This window comes from Sinocyclocheilus grahami, unplaced genomic scaffold, assembly GCF_001515645.1.
Source record: "Sinocyclocheilus grahami isolate Dianchi unplaced genomic scaffold, SAMN03320097.WGS_v1.1 scaffold8.1, whole genome shotgun sequence".
Taxonomy (NCBI): Eukaryota; Metazoa; Chordata; class Actinopteri; order Cypriniformes; family Cyprinidae; genus Sinocyclocheilus; species Sinocyclocheilus grahami.
The window spans coordinates 277168-303222 of record NW_015505187.1 but is presented as its reverse complement, the minus strand read 5'-3'; the positions used below and the strand labels follow the sequence as shown (position 1 = coordinate 303222).

The window sequence follows — 26055 nt, the reverse complement described above, 5'->3', positions numbered from 1 at the left end:
CTGGTTGCCATTTCAGATTGCACAAAAGAGACAATTTCCTGAATGTCTGTCTGTGTTTTTCTCCTGAATAAATTCAGTTTCCTACATAACAACTGCAGTGTCCTAATTATAACTCTGTGCTGATGTGCCAAAAGACCAAGGGTTTCTTTATTTCTTAATCCTGTCCTAAAGTAGATTTAACTAAATCGTCCACATCCATTTCTCACACAGAAGCTAACGGAACAACATTTCTTGCCATACATTTTTCTCCTGAAATACTAATTTTGTTCTCAAAATACTGTAACTTTAATCTTGTATTTCTACGACTTTGTTCTGGTAATTTTTACTTAATCTAAAAATATTACAACTTTATTCTTGTAATCTTAAAACCTTTTTTTTTTTTAATGCAGTTGTAGTTCCTGCACCCCAGGTTGAAAAAGAAATAATTCACCCAAAAATTCTGTCATTATTTTCTCACCCTCATGCTAGTGTACCCATGTTATTATCATGTTAGTATACCGATAAGACTTTTGGTTTGTGTGTGTGTGTAACAAAAATCAGTGCCAATTGGTGGGCTGGTCATTCATGACTACATACTGGCATTATGGATTGCCTAGTGGGTAAAACAGAGAAAAAAACAGTCATTACAACAACAGAGCACCTTACAGACCTGCATGTAATACTCTGAGAAAAGCTGTTGTTGTGTATTTTGTGATATGTTGATATTTACCATTGCCAGATGACTGACAGCAGCAGAGGCAGACAGACAGAGATTTTCTGTGTGTGTGTGTATAAAGGCGGTCTTCTGCTGAGGAGGGGAGATAAGGACTCTATCTTAATGGCTTCTCTCGTCTGCCACTCAGCCATCAGACAGAGATTTCCTCTCCTTCAGTCCAGATAAACACACTTCACAACCTTGTCACACGTCTTGCACAAGCCAAAGAGAGAAAGAAAGGAAGTGAATGAGAGATGGGCAACCATAGAGAAGGAATTCTTCACCCAAAAAACATATATGACTTTCTTTCTTCTGTAGAACACACAAGGAGAAATGTGTAGGAATGTGCTGCCCACTCTTTTCCATACTATGAATATGAGGTACTGGAGTTTTCAAGTTTCAAAAGAAACATATGGATATCATAAGTGGACCATATGACAAGCCAATCAGTTGTGAATTTCACAGATTTCGCTGTTTTATTGTAGGTTTTTCACTGGTTTCGTTATACTGGATGAAGCAATTCAGTGAAAAGAACCAAAAAAAGAATTCAGTTTAGAGTTTAGAGAAGATTTAAAAAATTGCATTAAAAAATCATGACATGAGGGTGAGTAAATTATGACAGAATTTTTATTTTGAGAATAAAATGAAGCGAAATGCTTGATTTTGAACCACATTATTTTATTCTGTTTGGTTTCAGTAAATTATAAAAATACTGATGGGCTTCAGGAAACTGAAGAACTTCCCTGATTAGGGGGTAATAGCTGAACTCTAGCTGTGTGTGTAACAGTGTATGGGAATTGTTTACTGCCTGTCTGTGTCAGACCCTCACTACTCGGGGCCTCTAATGCAGCACAGCTGTGAGGGGGCTTGGACACTACACATCTGCTGAAGGGACCTATTGTGTGTTTGCGTGTGCTGGATGCATGTATTTGTAGAGATAAACAGATAAAGACCGTACACACATGCACGTATGTTTCTGTACATTTGTAACTTTTTTTGTTGTTGCATGCATGCAAATAACCTGCATGAACATAAGTGTGCTGTGCAGTTCAATTCTCACATAAAAGCCCACAGTTTTAAAAGTGAAGTTTGTAGATTTGTCGGAATTGAGCGAATCAGCCCATCTGGAGAGTTTGAACCTTGAAAGCACCTGCCTTCTCCATTCATGCTCCCGCTCTCTTAAAAAGCCATCTTCATCAATAGCAGCTTTTAAAGTGGATGAAACTGTTTGGAACTGCTCTTTATTCCTGTTCTGATGGATTTTCTGCCCTCCGTCTTTGTCTCACTGGCTGTTGTTGATGTTATTTCAACTCTTTTTTTTATTTTCATCTATTTCTCCATCACCTTGCAGCCTTGACTCGAAAGATCGTTAAAATGTTTAACTACAGATAATTGCTATCTGAGAGAAGCTAATTAATGTGCTGCTTGCTCTTGTGTGTATGCGCGGATTTGAATGTATTTGTGTGTACATTTTATTCACTATATTCTCTCGCCTTTGAAACATCTCTACAATATCCTGTCTTCTGCCACCACTTTGTATTAGTGCTTTCTAAGTCAAGCAACGCTATTACTACTGCTCAAACTTGGGGTTAGAGGTTTAAACAAACCCTTAACCCCTTGTATTAAACTTTGGCAAGTATGTTGTCCAGCACAGTATGTGCTTCGGACATAATGAAATTGTGCGGCTTGTTTAGTAGTATGTTTCTAAACAAATCAAAACATGAGGTGCATCCCAAATCACATACTTATTCACTATTCTATGACGTTTTGTAGTATAAATAGTGTGAGTAGTGTGTTCACACTGAAAATTCCAAAAAGAAAAAGTGCACTTTAAATACCTGGATGATGCACTTAACTGAAAAAACGAAGTGTGGAATATTGGACACTTCATTAATTAAGTTGCGAAGGGGGAGGGGCTATCCGACTCCGATTATTAATGACTAAATAACCTTATAAAATTCATACACTACACGGCTGAGTACATAGTGTATAGTGCGTCATTTGGGACGCAGTTATGTTCTGTGTGAATGCCCCCTAATTCTGTTTTATACATGTATAATATATTACATAGCCTATATACACGCATAGAGAGAGAAAAACACTGTTATTTGTATTTATCAGGGCCATACAAGTCTACAGTCCTAGCAGAGGTCAGGCCAGGTCGGTGTGTCTTGAACATTGTCATGCTGCTAACAATTTCCTCAGTGATCAACAGGAAAATGCACAAATAATGTTACCACAATGCTCTAACTACATTATTACAGTTTGTGCTGGAGAGGTCAGGGCACAGTGCTATTCTGAGTTCACTAACTTACTCAATAAATTGGATTACATACCAAACATTATATGATTTTTTCATTCTTATCTTAAATTAAATACCATACAAAGAGATTGTTTGTTGTAAATATTACCATGACTGCAGGAGACATATAAAGGAAATATGATTAGTATTTACATGCATGTGTGTGCAAGTTCACAAACGTACACTAAATGTGTCTGCAGTATGTTCAGAAGGTGGACAGCAGTGTGTGTGTATGTGTGAGGAGGCTGAGAAAGACTGACACTCTGTTTAAAGTTCAGCGTTAAAGTCTTGCTGCTGTATTTCAATCTGTCAGACGTGCTTTCCTCCGTTTAGAAGAATAGTTCGTTCTCTCTCTGTCTAGCTCTCTCTCTCCTCTTCTCTCTTTCTCTGTAATAAAGAGTGACAGGGGCCGTGTGTTAATTGCACTATGAAAACGCAAAGCATAGAGCTCGCTTGAAAACTCAGACGTGTTTGTATGTGGTTGATGTGCACATGCTTTTTTTGTCATTCATCTCAGTTTGATGAAATTCAATCTAAAAGAGGTTTGCTGGTCCATGCCTGTTCAATAATACTTTTTTTAGTTTTTGCATTTAGGTTTTACTTTTTTGGTTTTATGTGTGTTTGTTTGTTTAGATTTTGTTCTGTTTTGTTCTTGTTTGATGTTTGAGTAAAAAAATTACGTTTTGTATACAAGTTGTCAAACTTATGAATAACGTGACCATTTTATGTGGCTTAACTGAGTAGTGTGTGTGTGTGTGTGTGTGTGTGTGTGTGTGTGTGTGTGTGTGTGTGTGCGTAGTTATACTTTTAAAACTAAACAAGTAATTTTGCCCGCCTTGTTTCAGACATCTGGGGACATCCTAAAATGGAAAAGGATTCATAAATTTGGCAATTTTTTTTTCTCCTAAAACTGAAATGTTCCTTTTATGCTTAGGGATTGTCTGTAGTAATTAATATTATCTTTATGTAAAAACAATAGAAGCCTATGATACTGAACATAAAGATAAGCAAAGTGTGTGTGTGTGTGTGTGTTTGATCATAAGTGTGTGCGTTTGATCAGAAACACAACAGAGGGACACTGTGGCTGAAGGAAGGGGGCAGTGCTGCTGCATGTGTGTGTGTGTATGTGTGTGTGTGTGAGTGTGAAGCTGCGCTCCGCGCTACACCATGTCATGCTCTGGCCCTTTAAGAGGCGATCTAGCAGCATAGAGCTATAGAGAGGGGTGGAGAGAGAGAGAGAGAGAGAGAGAGAGAGGGGAGGGAGTGCGAGTTCGGCGTTTGAGAGTGTGTGTGCAGCGGAGAGAAACAGAAACAGTCTTTGGTTTTGCAAGAGGTTAGAGGAGCAGCAAGCAGCGTGTATGTGTGTGTGTGTTCTCGGAGGTCCCCGGGTTTCGGACGTGTATGTTGTCGTGGAAGGACTCCTGCATCTCAGACCCCTTGTTTCAGCATGCTTACTGAGCCTGAGCTTCCTCAGGAGTTTAACAGGTACGTTCGCACACTCATGCACGAGACGCTGACTTTTCCAAGCCGTGCCGGGAGGAGGAGAGCGAGGGACAGGCAGATGAGCAGGAGAGAGTGTATGTGTGTGTGTGTGTGTTAGTCTAAGAAACAGACTTTGTTAGTTTGTTTGGCATGTTTGAGGCTGGCTGTGTGTGAATGTGTCTGTGGTTTAGAAAAGAGAAGAAAGTTCAGTGTGACTGCGAGATGTGTGTGTTTTCTAGTTTTCTCTGTGAGCATGGGACGCTGGGACTGTCTTCTCTATATCCTACTTTGAAACAAAGTTGTAAATATCTCTAGTGTTTTTGTCTAACAGGTTACATGCTGTCGATGTGTGTGAATATATATATATATATGTATGTGTATGTGTGAGTGTGAGTGTTAGATGGTGTTTGATAAAGGTCGGTGCTCTCCCGTCAGTGTTTCCCTGGCGCAACCTCTCTTTTTTTTGCTCATGTTTCACTTCAGGGTAACACGCTTGGCAACTAAAACACAGAGCATTTCACTTCTGTATGACTTTCTTGCTTCACAAAGCCTTTTTTCCCATTTGTCTGTGTTGTTTTAATCTTGTTTATGTTGTTTTGGTGTTTTATTGTGGCCAGATGTCTGCATTGGCCTTCTGTTGTGGTGGTCCGAGGTGGGAAATGTTCTCACCTACTTTAATATGTCAACAAAAGTGGCTTTGCTGCTGAATAAAGAGGGTTTGACTTTAAAGCTCCATAGGGAAGATTACACATAATACTCGTTTTTAATGCAAGCTTCACCCCGACACACATTTTTTTTATTGCATTAGAGCACTGCACTGTTTTACCAGATGAAACTAATCTTTTGTTCAGCGATAAACTCTGGGGTTTTATCCCTGAATTAAGAACACATTTATACGTCAGGAAAATGTGTTTTTAATAAATCATCACGCTCTCTCTGGGGGGAGGGCGAGGAGGGGGGCAGAAAAAGATAACAACTATGAGGAATTAAACATTTAAAGGATTACATAGGAAAGCAGAATGTATAGTGATAAATGCAGGGATTACAGTGACTTAGAAGAAAAGGATGGTTAAACTCTACTTTCCAGTAATGCTGGCTGTCAGTGGTTAAAGAGCATGAAACGGAGTGTGTGTGTGTGTGTGTGTGTGAGGACGGGAGCGAAAGCGCAGTGTTTGTCCTTGTAGAGTGTATGTGTGTGTCTCTCTTCTGTCCTGATGCTGAGTGTTTTTGAAAAACCGTAAGTCTGCTTTTATTCTTAATTAATGCATAGAAAACCCGTTTTACTGACATGAAGCAAGGAAATAATGAGACCTATAAAAAATGAAATTATAATGTCTGATGGTGATACAAAGTAATTTATAATTGTTGTTTGTATGTTGACATCGTAGATCACTCATCTGATGAATGATTAAATTAAAAAAGATTCACTTAAATGTAATTTTGTTTTCATTTTAAAATTAGCACACTAAAGTAAAGTTTGGTGTAGTTTATTTTATATATTTGACATCTACAAATACAGAACTATGAAGTGTTTTTCAAATAATCTGTACTACAAAACAGTAGTAGATAATTATACGAAATGTTGCTTTGCTTAAAATATTTGTTAAATCTTCATCCTAAATATTTTAAATATATAATAATATAATAATTCTAATTAATAATAATAATATAAATAATATTAAAATATTGTGTATTATTATTGTTATTATTGTTATTCTTATTATTGGAATGGTGATTTGGGTGAGTTTAGCTTTATTGGAGGAGCACAGAGGAGATTCTATGGCCAAACTGTCACATTCCTCAAAGAGAGAGAGAGAGAGAGAGACAGCGATTGAGTGAGGGAGGGGGAAAGGGGACTTTAACACTTCTCCATTTGTCTCCCTTCTTTAATGGATGGTTGTGTTACATCTCACTCTCTCTCTCACTCTTTCTCTGTCTGTCTGTCTGTCTGTCTGTCTCTGGGTCAGTCAATTCTTCCTGGTAAAGATACACAGAAAACACAGTGGGTTTGTTCACCACTAAGCATGTGTGATTGAACTAGCTGGTGACAAATGTGGCTGATGCACTTCAATTTTTGTTTCCTCTGTGTCAAAGAGAAAACAGATTAAACCACCAAGCCTGCCTTTACCTCCGTCACATTAACACATACTACTTGCAAGCTGCTTTATAGAATAAGCAAAGTGTGGCATTATCTAGTTGAAGGAGTGTTTATGTACTTAGATATAGAGACAAAATTGTCCCCAGAAGTGAGATACTCAAAAAATAAAAAACATTCTTCCTTTGGAGAACATTCAGAGACCTTGTCATTTGAAAAAAAAAAAAAGATGATGAAAGAATGTGGTTTTTAATATGTATATTCTAAAAATGCAAATGGTTAAGGTCAGAGTTAAGCTATAGTGTTTATAATTAGCTTTATATAAACACAATTGAAGTCTGTGGTTGAGGGACTATATTAAGACAGTATTACTCTATATTCAGGGGACCAAATGACTGTTGTGGTGACCAGGTAGTCCCTTAAGAAAAACAGCTTAGTAAACATAATAAATATTGTCTAAATATAAATTTAGAAAGGGTTATATCGGGTTTAGGGGAAAGAAAATATCTTGACTTTGTAGAGAAAAAAAAAAGTCAACGGAAAGTCTCCACAGTGATAGAAAAACAAACATTTGTGTGTGTGTGTGTGTGTGTGTGTGTGTGTGTTCTGTCTGATTGATGGAGGTTCTGGATCTTCTCTCTGGGTCATTCATTGCAGACTGGCTCTTGTGTAGTCCGTGTTATGAGCTCTCGCAGCGGCTTGATAACCGTGTCTCCATGAAAAAAAGGAGGGTCAGCAGAGAAGAATGCTGAAGTGTTTCCTCCTCCCCCTTCAGAAGTCTTCCCAGACCTCCCCTGTGCGATCAGCTGACCGTCGGGATGTCTGCTAAGACTGAGGGGAACTGAGTCCTTTTTAGGTTAAAGTCTTATTTATCAAGTCCGAGAGGATAATAACACAAAACAGTATGACGACAGGCCAGAGGTGACGGCCTAGACAATTGCATCATGGGAAGGATAATAAAAATCAATGGACTGCTTAGCAAAATGCTGCTTTTTTTCTATCCAGTCCCTCAAGCTGTATAATAACGGCTCTGTACTTGCAGGTAAAGGAGGAGTCTGGGTGGAAGACTGTGTTGCATATGCCGGTTACACCCAATTTTTTGTTGTACAGGCCTGTATGAATTGAGTAAATTATACCAGCACCCGTTTTCACAGCCGCCCGGGGCTTCTGGGAGCAAATCACGATGGTTAAGCATTTGACAGGGGCTTCATATTCACAGACATTCACACACACTAAAAGAAGACAAGCAGAGGCTGAGAAAGCTTTCATAGAAGTTTCAAGTTTGTGTGTAATATGTAAAATGTCACTAGAAACATGAGTCAGTCCAGAGAAATAAATAATTAGAGATGAGAGATGACAGGAAACTATGCAGACAGATGAAGTGATGACTAAAATACTGGCAACCCCCCCACCCATCTGTATGTGTATGAGTGTGTGTGTGTGTGTGTGTTGATGCAGCAGTTGCCTTGGCGCTGTGGGCACGGCGTTCATTGGTGCCTTGTGTCCACCCAGCGGCAAACACACACCATTGCTTATGCGTTTGTGTGTGCGAGCGGGCTTGTTTTCACTTTGCTCATATGACTTTTGATTTTGTGTGCGTGTGACTTCACCTCCATGTCTAAACAGTAATGGCTGACAGTGACATTAGGCTCTGTGTTCTTGCCTTTTGTGGTGACGCTGGACAGGAAATTGGGGTGGCCCTGCAGCCCTCGCGACAGAGGGAAAAACAGAGACGGCATTGTGTTTTCTCTAAGTACGAGTGTGAATAATGTGTGTATTTAGAGACACGTACACTTGTGTGAAATTATTATTCACCAACTTTAATGGAGGGGGGTAGACTTTTTAAAAAAGTTTCTATGAGTGATTTTTCAAGGAAAATCTTTTTTTAGCACAGTTAGCTAGCCATCAGCTATCTTAAAGACATTGTAAACAAATCTGAAAAAGTTTTTTTGTGAGAGATCAGTGATGTGTAAATCTAAATAAAGTACTCAAATTTTTTTTTTTTTTTTTACAAATTCCAGTAATTTTCTGCTACTTTTTAATGCTGCAGTGTTACTAAAATGGTTTGTACGTTAATAAAACATTTTCACTTCTTTTCTTATTTTTTAGCATTGGTGCATGGAAACGTGATCTTTATACTATGTTTTGGTAAATTAACCCCCCACCCCACATAAAAGTCCAAGTGCCATCACAGCAGCAGCGAACGCTGTGATTAGTGATTATGGCGTGAACGATGAAGAGCCCTCACAAGTTTGCACTACAGATGAATTTACTTCAGCGGAGTCGCTCTCTCTGACTCTCTCTTCGCTTCCGCTCCTCTGCCGGCCGCTCCATTCCCACAGAGAGAAAAATTGAGAGAGCTATAAATAGCTGTAAAGTAATATACTTAAAAGACTGTTCAAAACAGAGAGAGTCGGGCACAAATGGTTGATTGTGCAAAAGAGGGACATCCTGACAGGACTATCTGCGACTTTATCGTCCTGGGAGCAGAAGATAAAGAGTAGAGAGAGGGATGAGCACTTCTCCTAATGTCTGAGTGGATTGTGAGGTATTCTCAGTTTCCTACCGAAGGCATCGCTGTTGTTATCTGTGCTGAACGGGCTGATTGTCTGAACTTTTAGACACACTTCGTTTCATTCCCACACTCTGATAACAAAGAAGAGCTGACCTCCCTAATCAGATAATCATATTACACAGGAATTTACCTTCACCAAGTGTAATGATGTTTTTATATTTTTTTAAGGGAGCATAATGCATCAGAAAAAAATGTTTTGTGAGAAATGTCTAAATATGCTTTAGATATATGGCACTGTTTGTGTTGATTTACTTCAGATATTCCCCACAAGTGAGCTACTGTAAATCTGACAAAACCTTACTTGGGGAATTTCCGGGGATGTCGTTAAAAATAAAAATAAATATTTTGTTAATGTGTATATATAATATATATATATATTGTAATTTTATTATAAAGTTTTATTCAAAGGCAACAGTGTTGCATAAAATAATGCGATATTATTAGCATTATATAAAAACAACAAAATGTGTCTATCTGGACTTTTTCAACCACGCTCTGTGTATCTGAATGCTTTTTATCGTAGGTATGCGGGCAACATCCGCAAAGCATCATCATGCAAGTTTTTCCGTGGGCCGCACATCCGAGTGTGTGCGTATGTGACACGTTTAGCCTCTAAATTATGTCCTGTCATTAGAGGCACTTCTGGAGTGTTAACCACTGCTGATGGTGATTAGGTAAAGCTCCTAGATTCAGTATTTAAAGTGCAGCTCCACTCCGCTGTTTAATAGACCCTGTATTTTGGACGATTAGCGTCTGCGGAGAAATGTACATGTGATATGAGAGGGATTTAGGAGAGCGCTCAATCTGCGTCTAAGCTCAAAGGGGAAGTGTGCCTTTAATCTGGGCTTAATGCACGCAGTCTGTGGGAGGGGGCAGAGCGGCGCACCAGTGGGGTGGCCATTAGCTTTTAACGATTAGCCGTGAAAGTTAGCCTCTAGACCTGCAGTTCAACTACGATGGGATGGGGTGTGAATGCTGAAGTTTCTGAAATATACAAAAAAGTAATGGCAATTTCTTTAATAATATACCCCGAACTGGATAATACTGCTGTTTGGAGATTATACTGCCATCATTTGTGTTCCTGCATAAGTGTGTGTTTAGTCACCTCACCCGTATCTGCACATTCGGCTTTGATATTCGAGGCTGTTTATGAATAACATAATTCTTAGCCTTGTGAAAATAAAAGCCAATAAAGTTATTAATCCACCAGATAATGAGTGAAGACCACTGTTAAAGTTTACAATGCAAATAAGCAGACATGACTAGCCTGTAAGGAAGTCTTAGCTTCAGAGACCATTCTTTGTGCGTCTGTGTTGTGTTAGCGAGTGTGTGTGTGTGTGTCAGTGGACAGGGTCTGTGTGTTTGGCAGGCCGGCCTTTATTGGAACCACAGAAGGATGGAGTGAAATTATGCTAATGGCTGCTAATTATGACCTTGGAGATCAGCTTTTCTGCCAATTTATCTGCTTAATAAAACCCTCTCTTTTTTAATCCCAACATCTCGACAAGCTTTAAATGTTTCATGTAGACTCTCCACCACGACAGGTCTGTCAACTTTAAATGAAATAGTGGCTATAACCTGCTCACCCAGGGAGCGGAATTGTATAGTAATTATACTTCAAAGGTTCACTGGAAAATAGACATTTTATTACACAAGAGGAGCTGTGAAAAGCTTCTGTCAGTGGGCCGGCAAGGAAGTAGGGAAGAAAGAGGCAAAAGGAAGAGTGCGTGAGACAGGGAAGAGCGGAAAAGCGATGCAGACGTGTCTAAAGGTACGCACAGATATGAATGACGGAGGTATATTTATAAAAACAAATGCACTCACCTGAGTAATTTTTGTGAGAAATATTGCCTTGAGAATGTCCAATTTCACTAAATGATTGCGGTTCCATTAACGATTCTTTTTGTCACTTTTTTGGAAGTTTTTTTAATTATATACTGAACAAACATTATTTTTGTTTTCCTATTTTAATTTTTACAAATGTTTTTTTATTTAATACAAATCTGTTCTAAATGTGCCTCTTTAACTACTAGCTTTCCAGCTATTCATTATGCCGATTTAAGTTTCACGAGCCTTAACTAAACAGTTATTAAATGCCAGTTCTCGGGTTCGAGTTGGATGTGACAAGCAATTTGCTGGTTCCAATAAGAACTGGTTCTCGATTGCCTATGAGGGTTGTGTGTGTCTTTGTTGGTCCTGATGTGTGTTTTGGGGGTTGGTGTGTTAGAGAAAGCGGCACAGAGGTGTGTGTATGTGTGTGTCGAAGTGAAACAAAAGGGCCCAGTGTGTGTGAGTGTCTGGAGGTAGAGTGTAAACAGTGCTGGTGGAGGGGCAGACAGGTCATGCGGCTCTGACGGCCCAAGTGCAGTTTATACAGCTGCACTGACTGCTTTTACTGCCCCAGTGTGAACCAGCATAAAGCCAAGGTACCCCACACACACACGTTCACATTCATACAGCCAAATTAACGCAGATATAGTGACTAATACAATTGTATTACACCCTGCGTTAGTGTTTGTTATGACAGAGCAGTTGCTGTTAGGCTCTAGCAGTATGACATCTGCATCATAGTTTATCATTTAACTCTTCACTCCATCTCATCTATACAGTTAGTCGAAGCATGTCTTCATTGTTTCTGTAGCCGCCAGCCTTGGGTTTGATTGAGGTGAGTCTTATTCATCCCGTCCAGACGGTTAGAAACGTTATATGATGTTTGTCTTTACAGCTAATCTAAACCAAATAAGCAGTAAATGAGAGAAAGAGAAACCTTAGTAGTGCTCAGGAGCTCCGCCAGATGTGGCGTCTGAGTCAGACCAGGGCTATGAGAATACCATACAGTTCAGCACACGCAACCTGGACTGTACCGAGACTGCGGATGCTAGTTGATGAAAGATAATCGAGGTTAAAAAGTAACCTCTCTATTGTACTGACTTTGTGCTGTATATTAGACTAATTTTTCTACCTCTGAGCATAAAATATATTAAGTAATTGTGAGATAAAGGGTAAAAAAATAAATAAAGTTGTAAAGTGTAACAGTGAGCTATAAAGTCAGTTATAAAATCACATTTGAGCAGTTGCGGGATATGAAGTGGCATTATGAGATTTAAACTCACATTGTGAAAAAAGTTGCAATTACAGGAAACAAAGTAGCAATAACATTACAATTGTGAGAAAGTCATTATTATGGGAAAGTCACAATTGTGGGCGAGATATTGAAAGATAAAGTAATGAGTCAAAGTTATGAGCCATAAAATTGTCATAATTGTAATTCTAAGACTCCAAATTGTGACTTAAAAAATAAAACAAACTGTGAAATATAAAGTTGCCATTGCAATAGTCGCAATTATGAAATATGCTGTAAAGTCACAATACTGAAAAATAAAGTTACACTTGTGAGATATAAAATCATTTATGAAAAATAAATCATTCATCATTTACAATTATGAGGAATAGTCACAATTGTGAGTTGAAATTATGCAAAATCAATGTGTATGAACTAGTATATATTTTAATAATTATTATATATAGTATATGGAATGGGCTTCCATAACTTTGCTTATAAAACAGCTTCTGGGGGAAAGCAAAGTTACTACAACACTGCAATCAAATAAAATTTGTTTGCCAATTCTTTTAGTTGCAGAGTAGGAGCAAATAAAAGTACTTCTCTCCATCTCCCTTTATCCTTGTCTGTCTTTTTCTCTTAAAAGAGTGGTACTTATTCCCCAGGGCCATAGTAACACTAGCCTCAAGGCTGAGAAGCGTCTATGAAAGCACTTAGGCAATGCCGTAAGCCAGATGAAATCTTATTACGAGAGCATATTCATTTATCCTTCCCGTGCATTGTGAGAGAGAGTGTTCATTTAATAAATGCTTTTTCTTCCTGATGGTATCAGAGGAACACGGACCGTCATCAAGGCCTATTTTCTCAGGCATTGTCAACACCATATACACTGTCATTAACATCTACTGTGGTGCACACACACTCACGCACACACCATTGTCTGTCTGTGTTCTTGGCTAACGTGATATTTGATGTGTGCTGGGCCGTCTGCACTTTTCTTTAATGGGCCGCTCGAGTCTTTACATCAAACAGGCTGGCTAAACACATTGTGTGCGGTGATGCTACAGTAAATGGCTCTGTGATAGTGTAGGTGGGACGTCTCTTTGATGGAGGGATGGATGTGGACAAAGCTACGGCGTTGATGGCTGTCATTATGCGAGTAGTGTGTGTCAGGTGTGTGTGTGTGTGTGTGTGTGGGCTAAACACATTGTGTGCGGTGATGCTACAGTAAATGGCTCTGTGATAGTGTAGGTGGGACGTCTCTTTGATGGAGGGATGGATGTGGACAAAGCTACGGCGTTGATGGCTGTCATTATGCGAGTAGTGTGTGTCAGGTGTGTGTGTGTGTGTGTGTGTGAAATGCTCCTGTATATGTCACTCACAATTAAACAACAGCCACATCTCTGTCATGTATTTCCTGAATGCCTCAGTCACTTTTCCTTTCTCATTTTTCCAGGATGTCTTCCAAGCGACCAGCCTCTCCATATGGGGGAACAGATGGAGAGGTAGTCATGGCGACGAGCAGACAGCGATTGGAGGATGAAGAGGTTGACGGACATGCTGTCATTCACTTGCCCCTGAGTACGTACTGCAGAAAAGTGTCCCCGCGATCTCCGCGACTGCTCGACAGCCCCCCAACACTACACGCGAACATGGTAGGTCTCTACGCTCAGGCCTCTCTCATTCGATTAGACAAGTTCAGCCCCTCCCACTTGTTTAATATGCATTTGTTTGACTCCTCCTCCTCAGAATAAGCCCCTCCCATTGTCTCTCTCTCACTTACACTTTTGGCGTGGAAATGCCCATCACGCTTCGATGATGTCATAGGCAGATGCAGCGAGACAGGACGTCTATTTGAATGTGACCAAAATGACTCATAAGCTTGGCTGTTCATTTTGGAGTGTGAGTTCATGATGGGTCATTGTAGTCATGAAGGACATAGACTGTATCAGACTTTCAAAGCCCTGTGACCCCAAAGCGTCATCCTCACGTTAACACGCACCTGAGCTCTAGTATCTCTTCAGTGACCTTTCGCCCAACTCTGCTATCTCTTCCTCTCCATAAACAGGCTTCAGGAATCAATTTGGCTGTAAAACAATGAATCAGTACTTAAGGAACTTAACGGTAAGCTAATTCTGCAATTAACTGTGATTACAGTGCATGCTGGACTCTGCCGTTTTGGAACTGTTTCCCACAATAAACCAAAGTCCGCAAGCTTTCTCACTCAAGCGTCTCCGATTTCACTTTATACACTCAGCTTGCAGTGCGGTGTGTTTGTTTATGACTGTCGGTTCTCGCATATTAGTGCCTTAAAGTACTAATATGCTCCATTTACGTTCTTAAAAATAAAGGTTCCAAAAGGAGGTTTTCTCAGCGATGCTGAAGAACACTTTTAGTTTCCCCCAAGAACCTTGCAGTAAAATTTATTTTTAATGTGTTAATAATCTGAAGCACCGTTTTTCACTATAAAGAACCTTTTATTCAATGGAAGTTTCCATGAATGTTAAATGCTCTTTATGGAACCAGATGCCAATAAAGAACCTTTATTTTTAAGAGCGTATGGGAAGGTAATGCACAAAGATGTAGCCTACCTTTTGAGGGTCCTGCCCTGGTGATGAACTAATTTTGCATTTTGCAGAAAGTTTAGATTTGAAAGAGATTTGCATTTGGCTGTTGTAGATGATGATGTCAGTTCAGTAATACAAATAATAAAGCTGCACATGAAACCAAACTAATGTTTATTGTACAATGGATTGTTATTCTTTAGGGATGGGCGATACCACTTATTTTGTTTTCGATACGATACCGATATTTTTCAAGGCAGTATCGTCGATATCGATACTTCTGAACTAAACTTTTTAATTATTTCATTTATTAAATTAAGAGTAAAATGGGTAATGATAAGCACTTAACTTTGTTTAAAACGCATTTTAACATTCAATACGCCTTAATTGTAACTTATTAGGTTATATTTTTGTTTACACATGGTTCAGATGTTTTTTGTTTACACATGATTCAAATCTATAAATACTACAGCTGAGCTATGGTCACTTTAGTAAAACCATGGTTCATTATCATAAGGGACTGCCAGTGACCAGCTGTTGCATGCATAAAATGCAACCTTTTTATTCTGACAGTGTATGATTTATATTAACATTACAGAATAGAACATGATCAATATTATCTTTCAACGTTCAATTTAAATAACTGTAATTGCACAAACTATGTAGGCTACAATTTCAGTTTGTTTATTGTGAAATAACTGTGTCCTCCTGTCCTCTGATAAGCATTGTTCAGGGCTGCCATTCCCAAAAGCTTGAATGCTTTCTTATGATACTTTTGGGAAAAGCAGCCCCGTTTGAATGCACTGTCAGCAGTGCGTGAACGCTCTGTGATGGATTGGTTCTGTCTTGCAACATTTGCGTGTTCAGATGAGCAGGAAAATAATTATATCCTACACAATACTCGCTAACAAAGGTTATTCGTCCAATTCAATGCATATTGTAAGCATTATTTTTTGTTAAATGAACAAAATCACTGGTAAATAAAACACACCTTAGTATCGATATTTTTTGTTTGAGTATCGATACTTTCGATACTCGCGTCAGTATCAATATATCGATATTTTGGATCGATACGCCCATCCCTATTATTCTTATTAATCATAACGTGAATATGTATCAGCAGCAGTGCAATGCTTGTAATTGTTGTGTTATCTGGAAGACTACACTGCTGTCTCTGTATCTCGCGCTGACATGACAGACGTGGCATGAAAAAACGCGCGGGCTGTATTTGATGTGGATTAATAAAGCGTATCCGTCTCGAGCACGGGCGGATTTTGGGGAAAGCAGGCTGGCATGTGTGAGACATTAAGTTTCCCTGAGCCGATCCGCGCTGACTGGCAGAAGAGTTGAGTGAGAGAGAGATTTACACGAGTGGGGACTCGGAGGGGCTTTGTCACGGCAATTGTATAAAGTGATAGGGAAGTGTAAATCGACTCGGCGAGTCCCTGGGTAGCGCGCAGCGGAAGATTACCGCTTTATCTTGTCGTTGTAAATTAACACGGCAGCGGCACACACGCGCTTCAGACTCCGCTGACCTCTTCATCCTGAGAGAGAGAGAGAGAGAGAGAGAGAGAGAGAGAGAGAGGCGCGTTCGTGATGATGGGGTCAGCGGGGCTGAAGCGCGCACAACCTGCTACAATAGAAGTGGGTGCGCGTCCCTGGCGGTCTGTAAACTGCTGGCAGATTTTTACAGGCGGGAAGTCGAGGGCTTTGAAACCGAAAGGTGGGAAGAGCTTTACACGCGGGTGATAATAGCGAGGTGTTAATTACTCTCCCTTTTGTCCGGTTAATGAGGAGAGGCATTAAGGGAAGACGTGTGTTTGACGTTAAGATTTGTTCTTAGATGCGTCAAATGCAGCCTTTTAATGTCAAAAACAACAGAATATCCTTTAACCTGACTCCTGTACAGTGTTTATAAAAGATTGCTTTTGTAAAAATCTAAACGTTTTCATAAATGTAATTTTCCCCAAAACACCATTAAAAGCTCATTTAATTTGTTGATATATTTCTAGCTTATTATATTTTTATTTAATATTTTAAATACTTTAATACTTTATTTTCAGTAATTTTTAAAGGTTTTTATATTAATTTGGATTATAATAAAATTAATTATTTGAGTTTTATTGTCGATCCAAGCCCAGATATTTAAAGAGAGAAACCAGCAAAACGGTCAGAGCAGTGAGTAAAACTAAACTCAAATTTTATACATTTTTTTAATGTGGAACATGTTGCTTCGGTGTCACAAATATTCATTTGCGTTCTTATATTTTTCATGTTTTTTTCCCCCCCAAACAAATATAATCTACAAATCTGACAATCCTTTGAAATTGTAGTGTCACACAAATCTTAATTAATGAAAGTATTTTTCTATGGCATAACCTCATGTAAATTCAGGGATGAGACAATGCAAGGTGTTTGAAAGTGTGTGAAGTGTTTGTAAATCTTCATCTGTGTGTGTGTGTGTGTGTGTGTGTGTGTGTGTGTGTGTGTGTGTGTATGCTCACGGCAGGATCAGGGCTGACAATAGCTCGGTTGAGCCAGGTTTAGAGGTGAGCGGATTGCGAACACACGGTAGAGATCAGCAACACGGGCTTAAGACAACAACAGACGAGGCGTCAGCACCGCAGGAGAGGAGAGATGTCCAACTCGAGCGTGTGTGCTTCAGCAGCGGGACTCTTGACAGTTTAACTGATAGCAAGCGTAGAGGTTAGTTTCCTAGCGCGTGGTGAACGCGAGCCAGAGAATCACACGGCCGTGCTTTGAGTTAGTCTCATTAGCTAGACGCTACCTGTGTCAGAATAATAACTGGATTTAAGTTAGCATATGGAAGCGTGAGAGAGAAGGAACGAGAGAAACGCTCTGAGGAAAACAGGTTGGAATTCTGCGGAGTACAGGAAGAACAAACATTTTTTAAAAAAGGCAGAAAAAAGGTGGCATTTGGAAGAAAGCTGGCATCTGTGCTGAAGGGAGAAGATGAGAGGAAAACATTAGAGGGGGAAAGAAGGCATTTTGCTTTCTTGGCAAGAGTTGAAGTGTGTTTAAATGTGCTCCTGTCACACATGAGCTTAAGAGGACAAAAGTTGGTTAATTCTGTCGCCATGCTGCCGTGGTTCAGGGATGAAGAGAGGGTCGTGGAGAGAGGCGCAGTTTCAGCCTTTCCACGAAGAATTGACATCTGCACAACTAAAAGCAGAACCACCCACACCGCACAGAACGGCACATCAGAAATGCATATAAATACATATACTCAGCTTTGCACACTTATTCATACGCGGCGGAAAATCACACACACACACGTAATCGACGGACAAAATATAGGGGTACTTAACCTGAATATCAACCTTACTGTAGACCTGTTACTCACTGTGCCTTATATTTAAAGATGGGGGAAAGAAAGCAACACATAAGCCATTAGCTCATCTGCTTCTTCATCTGTCCGAGACTTAGTGTCACGGCCGAGGACATGAAAAAGTGAAGGAATACAGTTTCCTCCGCCGCCATCTCACCTTCTATTCGAATTGTTTTCAAGACATCTCTGGAGAAAGACGCGAGCTGCGGTTTGAAGTATGCAGTGGATTAGATAGATTGGAAGTGACAGGTGTGACCATGTTTTAAGATGCATGCCACACTAAAGCAGGCAGAGAGAAACGCCTGCCATTCTGCCACTCGTTCCCACTCTCTCCCTGGCTTTCTCTCTCTAGTCCTCCCCTCTTCTTTCTATCTTTCTTCTCTGTTAGTTCTTTAACAGCTAGTTGACAGTTTTGTTTGTGGATAACGGGGTGATCTCGCACCACTTTGGTCATTTGTGACTAGAAGTCTCCTAATCCCAGTTCGACTGGCCCGACTGGAGCTGATGGGGACGAGAGGGATGAAACGAAGGGCTGTGTCTGGAAAAACGTGCCTTTTTGCAGGCAGATTACGGAAACGGGGGGGAAATCAGTATGCAAGCTGTCATATTTTCCGTGTATCATAAAAGCCTGTTAAGATCTTTTAAGCATGCCAGTCATCAGTCTGTTTGTGAATGAGTATCAACGTGAAATGTCTCTCAGTATGCGCTCGTAGCAAGTGAAAGTGTTTCAGTTTAATTAGTTCTACAGTAATTATTATTATCATGATGATGATGATGGATTGTGACGAGTCAATTTGTGTGATATGTTCAGTGTAACTGGATATATGGAGTGTTGACAACTGTATGTACTAGATCTGAATATGATGTTTGTTTGTTTATTTATCTGTTTTGTGTGAAAGAAAGTGACTAATGTTATTACATGGCATGTAAATGACTAAAATAAATTAAATGGCAACATTCAATGTTAAAACATTTAGTCATTTAATCATTTTACTTAACATAAATAACTTGTATAAATATATATATATATATATATATTAAAATGTAATAATTATCAAATAGTAGAAAAACACTAAAATAAAAGAGTATATTAATAATTTTTTTAGTACTAGTACTGTAATAAAAACTACTAATAATCATTATTTTAAAAACTTGTTTCCATTGCATTTAAACTTTCCATGTTGTATAGAATTAATTGTTTTGTAAATAGTAGCAGATATTATTAAAAATAAATAGCGTATAATTGTCTGAGATTAAATGAATGTCAAAACATTTAAAAATGGTAAGACATTTAGTCATTTAATAATTTTATCATATAAAAATGAATGATTATAAATAAATAGTAGTAAAACACTGTTACAAAAGCACATTAATAAATGGCTAGAACTGAAAATAAATACATGATTATTATTATTATTATTATGTATTTTGTAGCATTTAAACTTTTTCCATGTTGTATATAATGAATTGTTTTGTTTGCGGGGCCAAGTCAGATCATCTAACAGTCTCACTTTTATTTGACAAAAATAAAATTGTATTTGCCACTGTTCTGTCTTGTGAAAGTCTTGTGTAATTCGTGCCGCATTAAGCTTTAGTAAATGAACCATCTGCTGCTCTCTGTTCACTCTCTGAGTTAATGATTAAAAACAGATGTCATTATTAAAATCTAAGCGGGTAATAGACCTGCACAGGGAACTTGATCAATCTTGTGAACTTCAGGTTGGACTGAAGACATTTTGCTTTGCGTGACGGATGCAGGTGGCACGAAGTAGCTGATGTTGATTGTTGAGGTGTAAATCTGGTCACTGGATCCCAAACACGTCAGTGGGATTATGCTATTGTCTGATTGGCTGTGGCCGCGGTCAGTCACGCGGGAGGTAAGGTAGATAATAGATGTGGATTAACCAAAGATTAACCCTGATTAAAGGACATAGACTGTTGACCTTGTCTCTAAATACCTGACTTGTTTTGTAATTAAACTTTATAAAGGAGATCCGGAGCTGGGCGAAAGTAATGTGGTGTGTGTGTGTGATAATTCATCATCATAAATCTCCATATCCATCATTGACCCATTTTACAGTGTGTGCATATACTTGCAGAAGCAAAAAACACCAATATTTTAAATTAATAAATTAATAATAAATGTATATACAGTGGGGAAAAAAAGTATTTAGTCAGCCACCAATTGTGCAAGTTCTCCCAAGCATTAGCGTTTTGTGCTGTTGCATTTATTAAAGTTTCACTTTCAGACAACCTAAAAAATATTATTTGTGTAGTAACATCTAAATGAACTGGTTTTATTCAAGTCAAAATGTTTTTGTTTAATATGACTATATTAGTTTATACAAATAAAAAAAAATTTATGGTTTCGATTAGTTAGAAATAGCCCCTTAAGGCAACCACTGCACAGTTTCCATTTTTACAGTGTACAAGCCTAATTCTAAGCCGCATTACATAAAACCTTAAAATGAAAACTGCTATATATTTGGACGTAAGATCAATGCATGAAACACTGAAGATGGTGATTGATATCGCAGCTGTCAGAAAAATGTGGTTGAAAAACTTGGACGTTCTTGTGTGTTTGGAGCTGATTCAAAGTAGAAAAACTTCCCTTCTCAGAGAAAGAGACAGTTCCTGTGATGGTGAAACGACTGAAACTTTTCGCCACTAATGATTTTGTCTAAAGAGACTTCAGACCGACAGAGGCAAAGAGAGAAAGAGAGACTTTCTACAGTACAGATGGGTAGATGAGGATGAAAGTAAATCTAAACATGCCTCAACACTCAGGAACAGGACGAAATAATTAGTGAAGGCCTGTTTGTCGCTTTGTTTAACACCCTGCCTCTCTCTCCGTCTCTCTGTCAGGATCAGGATGGCAGTAAAGGCCTGGCCCTGAGCCCCTACCCTCAGCACAACTCTTCTACCTCACCCAGTAAGCAGCAGCAGCAGCAGGAGGAGGGGTCCATGCGGCCGGGGAGCGAGCCCAGCTCCGCTTCAGCTCTGGGCACCCCGGAGAGACGCAAGGGCAGCCTGGCCGACGTGGTCGACACGCTCAAACAGCGCAAGATGGAGGAACTCATCAAGAACGAGCCAGAGGGTGAGTGAGGGGAGAATTGAATATGTGTTTTGACACACATCGTCACTTTTAACTCAAATTTGCAGCGTGTTTTCAAAGTCTTGAGAGCCGAACAATGATATAACCTGTTCAGTAATAAACATGTCATGCCGTGGTCATTGTTTGCAAATTTTGAGTAATACAAAGTCATTTAATTTAGCATCTTTATCACAAGCTACATTTGATGCCTTGGAAAGATTTAATTTTAACATTCATAGCAATTAATTTATAAATAATGTCGATGTCTTTGAAAGAATTGTTCATATATATTTATTATGCTATCACAAGCTACTTTTAATGGCATGGGAAAAAAGATTTATTTATTTATTAGAAAATTGTGTAAAAATGTTTAATTTAATTATTTATTTATTTTTTAATTCATAGCAATTGATTTATAAATAAGTTTGCTGTCATTGAATGACTTGTTAATATATATTTATTATGCTATCACAAGCTACTTTTAATGGCAAGGAAAAAATATTAATTAGAAAATGATGTAAAAATTAGTTTTCGATCTATTTAATTAAATACTTGATATTAAATATTTCGATTCAATTAAAGTCACTTTATATTTTTTGTGAATAGTCATTTTATTTTAGCGCGAGCTGTTTAGCATTGTCACATCAGGCTTTTTTCCAGTCTAGAGAGTTTCTTTGATTATAGTGGAAGCTATCTAGCTTTGAGTTGTTGTTGTTCTGAAAAGTTGGAGACCAGCAGGTTTTAGGAGCCATTGGGCAGCCAGAACCAGTTTTTCTATGTGGAAACGGCACATGGAACAGGTCCAGATTGGGCATCGGCTCCGAGACCAGCACTGGCACCCTGTCGGTGGAAAAAGTTCACTGTATTAGATTTTCAGAAGACATTGGCACACGTGTGTCTTATTGTGATGAAATTACAATGTGAAACTGGTGTGAAGGATTTCATGGAGAGCATCTCCCATTCTGTCTGTCTTTCTTTCTCTCCCTGACTCACTCGTACACACTCATTCTTTCTTCCATCTATCTATCTCCCATCCCATCATTCCTGACTAACAAATTCTGCTTAACGAGAGCTGTTGATAAAGTCAGGCCTTTGTTTAAGCAGGCAGGGATCAGCTGTTCGGAGCCATTGTGTGCCACACTTTGCATATTCATTTCAGACTGATTACTGAGAGAACGGCTCTCAGCTCCTTCCACAGGATCTCTCTCTCTCTGTCTCTTACATCACACCACACTCACTCTGTAATTAGAGGCCAGTTCCTCATGAATAATCAGAACCTGCTCCCTATGTGAATTAGCCAGTGTGTGTGCAAATACACTTGTGAACATACTGATGATGGATGGATGGATGAATATACATAGATAGATAGATAGATAGATAGATGTGTGTATGTATTGTTTTCTTGCAGTGCACACTGAAGGTTACTTACAGCTGAACCTGCTGTCAACCATGTGAAGAATGCAGACAAACAAAGCTAGCATTCACTGTAGTATTTATATACAGCAGGGTTTAGTGTGCTCTGTTTTTTGTATGTATGGGTGTGTGGAGGTGTTTTACAACTGTTGCATTACTCCATGCTTTGTCCTAGGGTGAGGTCACACTAGATTTTGCTCCACTGACTTCCATTCATGCTCATGAAACAACATTTTACTGCACATACTAAAGTTAAGCAAATTCACATTTCACAAAGACTTTTGCCCTGGAAAGAATTTAAACATTACTGTTTATGTCTTAGCTGAGAAAACACACAAACTTCAAAGCAGGAGGTTTGCGGTTTTATCTAGTGTGATCACTGCTTCACCCTGTGAAGCTCTAAACATGAAGAATCAGTTTTATTGAAGGCAATATTGTCCCAAACTGCCTGTTAGTTTGTCGATTTTGCTCCCATATGTGCTTATTTTTGTTGTGTAACTGTTAACTAACTTGTTTATGAACATATTTAGAGTTGCCTGAAGATATTGCTGATCTGAAGAATTTTATTTTACTTTATGCTCTTTTATCTCTGATCTACTAGCCAAGGATGTGTAAGACTTAGTAAAAGACAGGCGTTGGAGTTTTTCTGGCACTGATTCTGCTCATTTGTGTGAGTATCCTCCTATTCTATGAAACCAAGCAGGATTTTGCTTCATTTACATTTGATTTTAATAGTTACGTCAGAGAAAATAGTTACATTGGAGAAAGCCACAAGGTCAAAGCAAGAGTCTGGCTGTGAAATTCAACAGCTGTCGTATACAGGAAGCCAGGAAAAATGTAAGACGACATATAGAAGATACTTATAGAACTCTTGAGAACAAGACAGCAAGCAAGCAATAGAGTCCATTAGCAGGAGACTACAGTAGCGCATTATCTCTCTACTTTCTGTTCAGATAAAATGTGCAAACAAAAGAAGCCCCGGTCCCTCAAGAAGCACGGACACAGAAAAAAAGAAGCAGAAAAGAGAAGAGAGAGAAATGAAGAGGGGGAGGTGGGCAGTGCATTGAGCCAGGGCTCTCATAGCCTGATAAAAATCGCTTTTCAACTCGCCTGTCCATTGTTTGCTTGTGTACTTCACAAAGACCATTAGCTGCAAACGGCAGGTTATGATGAAAAATTAATGAATGCTTTAATCATTATGAAAGGGCCGTATTATTACTGTTCCCTTTCTCTCTGTCTCTCTTGCCGCCCTCCCTCTCTTTTTCACACGCTGCTTCTAGCCGGATCAATCACACACTCGCATGTACATGCACATTCATGGAAAGTCGCTCGCACGCTGGAAACGTAGCTCTGGCTTGTGAAGGGAAAGTAGAAAGGCGGGAGGAAAGGAAATGGGTCAGAAAACAGTAAGAGAAAAGCGAGAGGGGGCCGTATGCGTCTCGCTGCCCGTGTGAAATCGGGAGTGTGTTAGTCAGCGTGTTAGCGAGCAGTTTGCTCACCTGTCCCCCCTCGCTGCTCCACTTCCCCTCAGATAAACAGCCTGAGCTGAGTCGTTTGTTATGACCAGATACCAGCCAAACTTATACTGGGTCAGGCAAGAATGTGTGTGCGCATGTTTGACCAAGAGCAGAGCATTTGGCCTTATAAACGAGCGTCCAAGTCTGTCCCTAATCGACCGGCCTCAATGACACAGCACATCTAGACACAGTTTCCGCATGTACCTATTACTGCGCAAACACATTTTTGCATTGCTGCAGGTGGGAAAACAATTGGTCGACCGAAATGAATGGTTAATACCAATAGACAGTAGGGTGGCCTTATATAATAATATTTGACTAACTACAGTCAGAAATATTAATCTATAATTTATGATCATTATAACATTATAATATAGCATATAAGATTAACTCAATTTGGCATTTAAATTAATTAAAAAATTATTAATTTAACTAATTATTTAATTGAAAATATTTATTTAAAATATTTAATTAAAAAACCATTCAGTACTCTTTTGTAACATAAAAATTCTTTATTTATATAATATTTCCATCTTTACACACACACACACACACACACATATATATATATATATATAATGCTGTATTGACTTCTGACTACAACCATTCAGGTGTTTTGTTCTCTTTTTTTTTGTTGCTTTACACAATGTTTATGCTAAATTTACCGAGCAAAAAATTACAATAGGCCATGTGTATTTATCTATTGACAATGCTCAGGCAGTTATTGGCTTGCAATGGTCAAATATTGTGCAACTGACCCATGTGTATCATTTAGTCACCTTTTTTCATTTCATGCCTCTTCTACTCATTTCTCTGTATGTGTGTAGCAATATATTTCAGAAGTGCAGCAAGAACAGCTTCCTGCAGCATGTGTGTGGTGTGTCAGGCAGCAGCGTGTTGGAGTGTGTGTGTGTGTGTGTGTGTGTGTGTTATTAGCTTTAGTAATGGAAAGAGGGCAGGAGGGCTGTCGGGTTCAGAAGGGATCACAGTGTCTCTCTCAGAAGTCTGGACAGCAAACACACACACACACACACAGAGCACTTCCTGTGTCATCCATCCACACACAAACACACACTCTTAAAGACTGACTGCAATCAGACAGCTATACTGCAAATGAACTTCATCCTCATCATGAACTACTCCAAATCTTTCAGAAGCCTTCTTCTTTGATGGTATGATCACGCTCCTCCTCCTCCCCCCGGCTCTCTGTGGAAGAGATGTAGTCCTCACTAGTGCTTGGCAGTCTGTGTTATGTGGGGCACAGATGTTCAGGGTCTCCTGAGTGTCCACGTGTGTGTGTGTGTGTGTGTGTGTGTGTGTGTGTGTGTGTGTGTGTGTATGTCAGCCTTGGCGCTGGGCTGAGCTTGATTCATGGTCAGGGCCAAGCTTTGGTTCCCTGAGCACTGAACCTTTTACATACACACACAGAGCTCTCAAGCGGAGTATACGTCACACAGCCCTTTACAGACAATGGTCTCATTCACCTTCCTGTGCCTCTCTTCGAGTCTCCCCACCCTGTGTGCTTTTACACACAAAACAGATCACTCCTCTCATCACTAACTCTTATCCAGAGTCCATAAAGTTATTTTTGCCATACCAGCCAATGACGGGTAAATTAAGAAAAATTTCCAGTCGTAAAAAAAATTATTTATAGAGTGTGAAACTTTTGCATTTTGCTGTATGTATTTGTGTGTGTGTGTGTGTATATATATATGTATATATGCGTGTGTGTGGTAATGAAATTATATTTCCAGCTATAACATTTTCTTATTTTTTTACCCAATATTTATCTATCCATCTCTACTATAATATAAAATTAAAAATACAATTACAAACAATGTAAAATAACTATGTAAAATATTCAAAAAATAAGATGATATATATATATATATATATATATATATATATA

At 39.0% G+C, this 26055-nt stretch overlaps 1 protein-coding gene across 2 annotated transcripts in view; it reads left to right on the top strand.

The window, feature by feature from the left end:
• LOC107590035 (transcription factor SOX-5-like) overlaps nucleotides 1-26055 on the top strand; it is a 217930-nt gene that overhangs the window by 132463 nt on the left and 59412 nt on the right. Inside the window, exons 1-3 of one of the 2 annotated variants that reach the window (XM_016278646.1) lie at nucleotides 4300-4481; nucleotides 13666-13864; nucleotides 20988-21219. In XM_016278646.1, coding sequence (XP_016134132.1) covers nucleotides 4444-4481; nucleotides 13666-13864; nucleotides 20988-21219 — 469 coding nt within the window. In that variant the 5' untranslated portion in view covers nucleotides 4300-4443. Of the gene's footprint in view, nucleotides 1-4299; nucleotides 4482-13665; nucleotides 13865-20987; nucleotides 21220-26055 lie in introns of those variants that run through there. The other variant, XM_016278638.1, reaches the window with a different exon arrangement.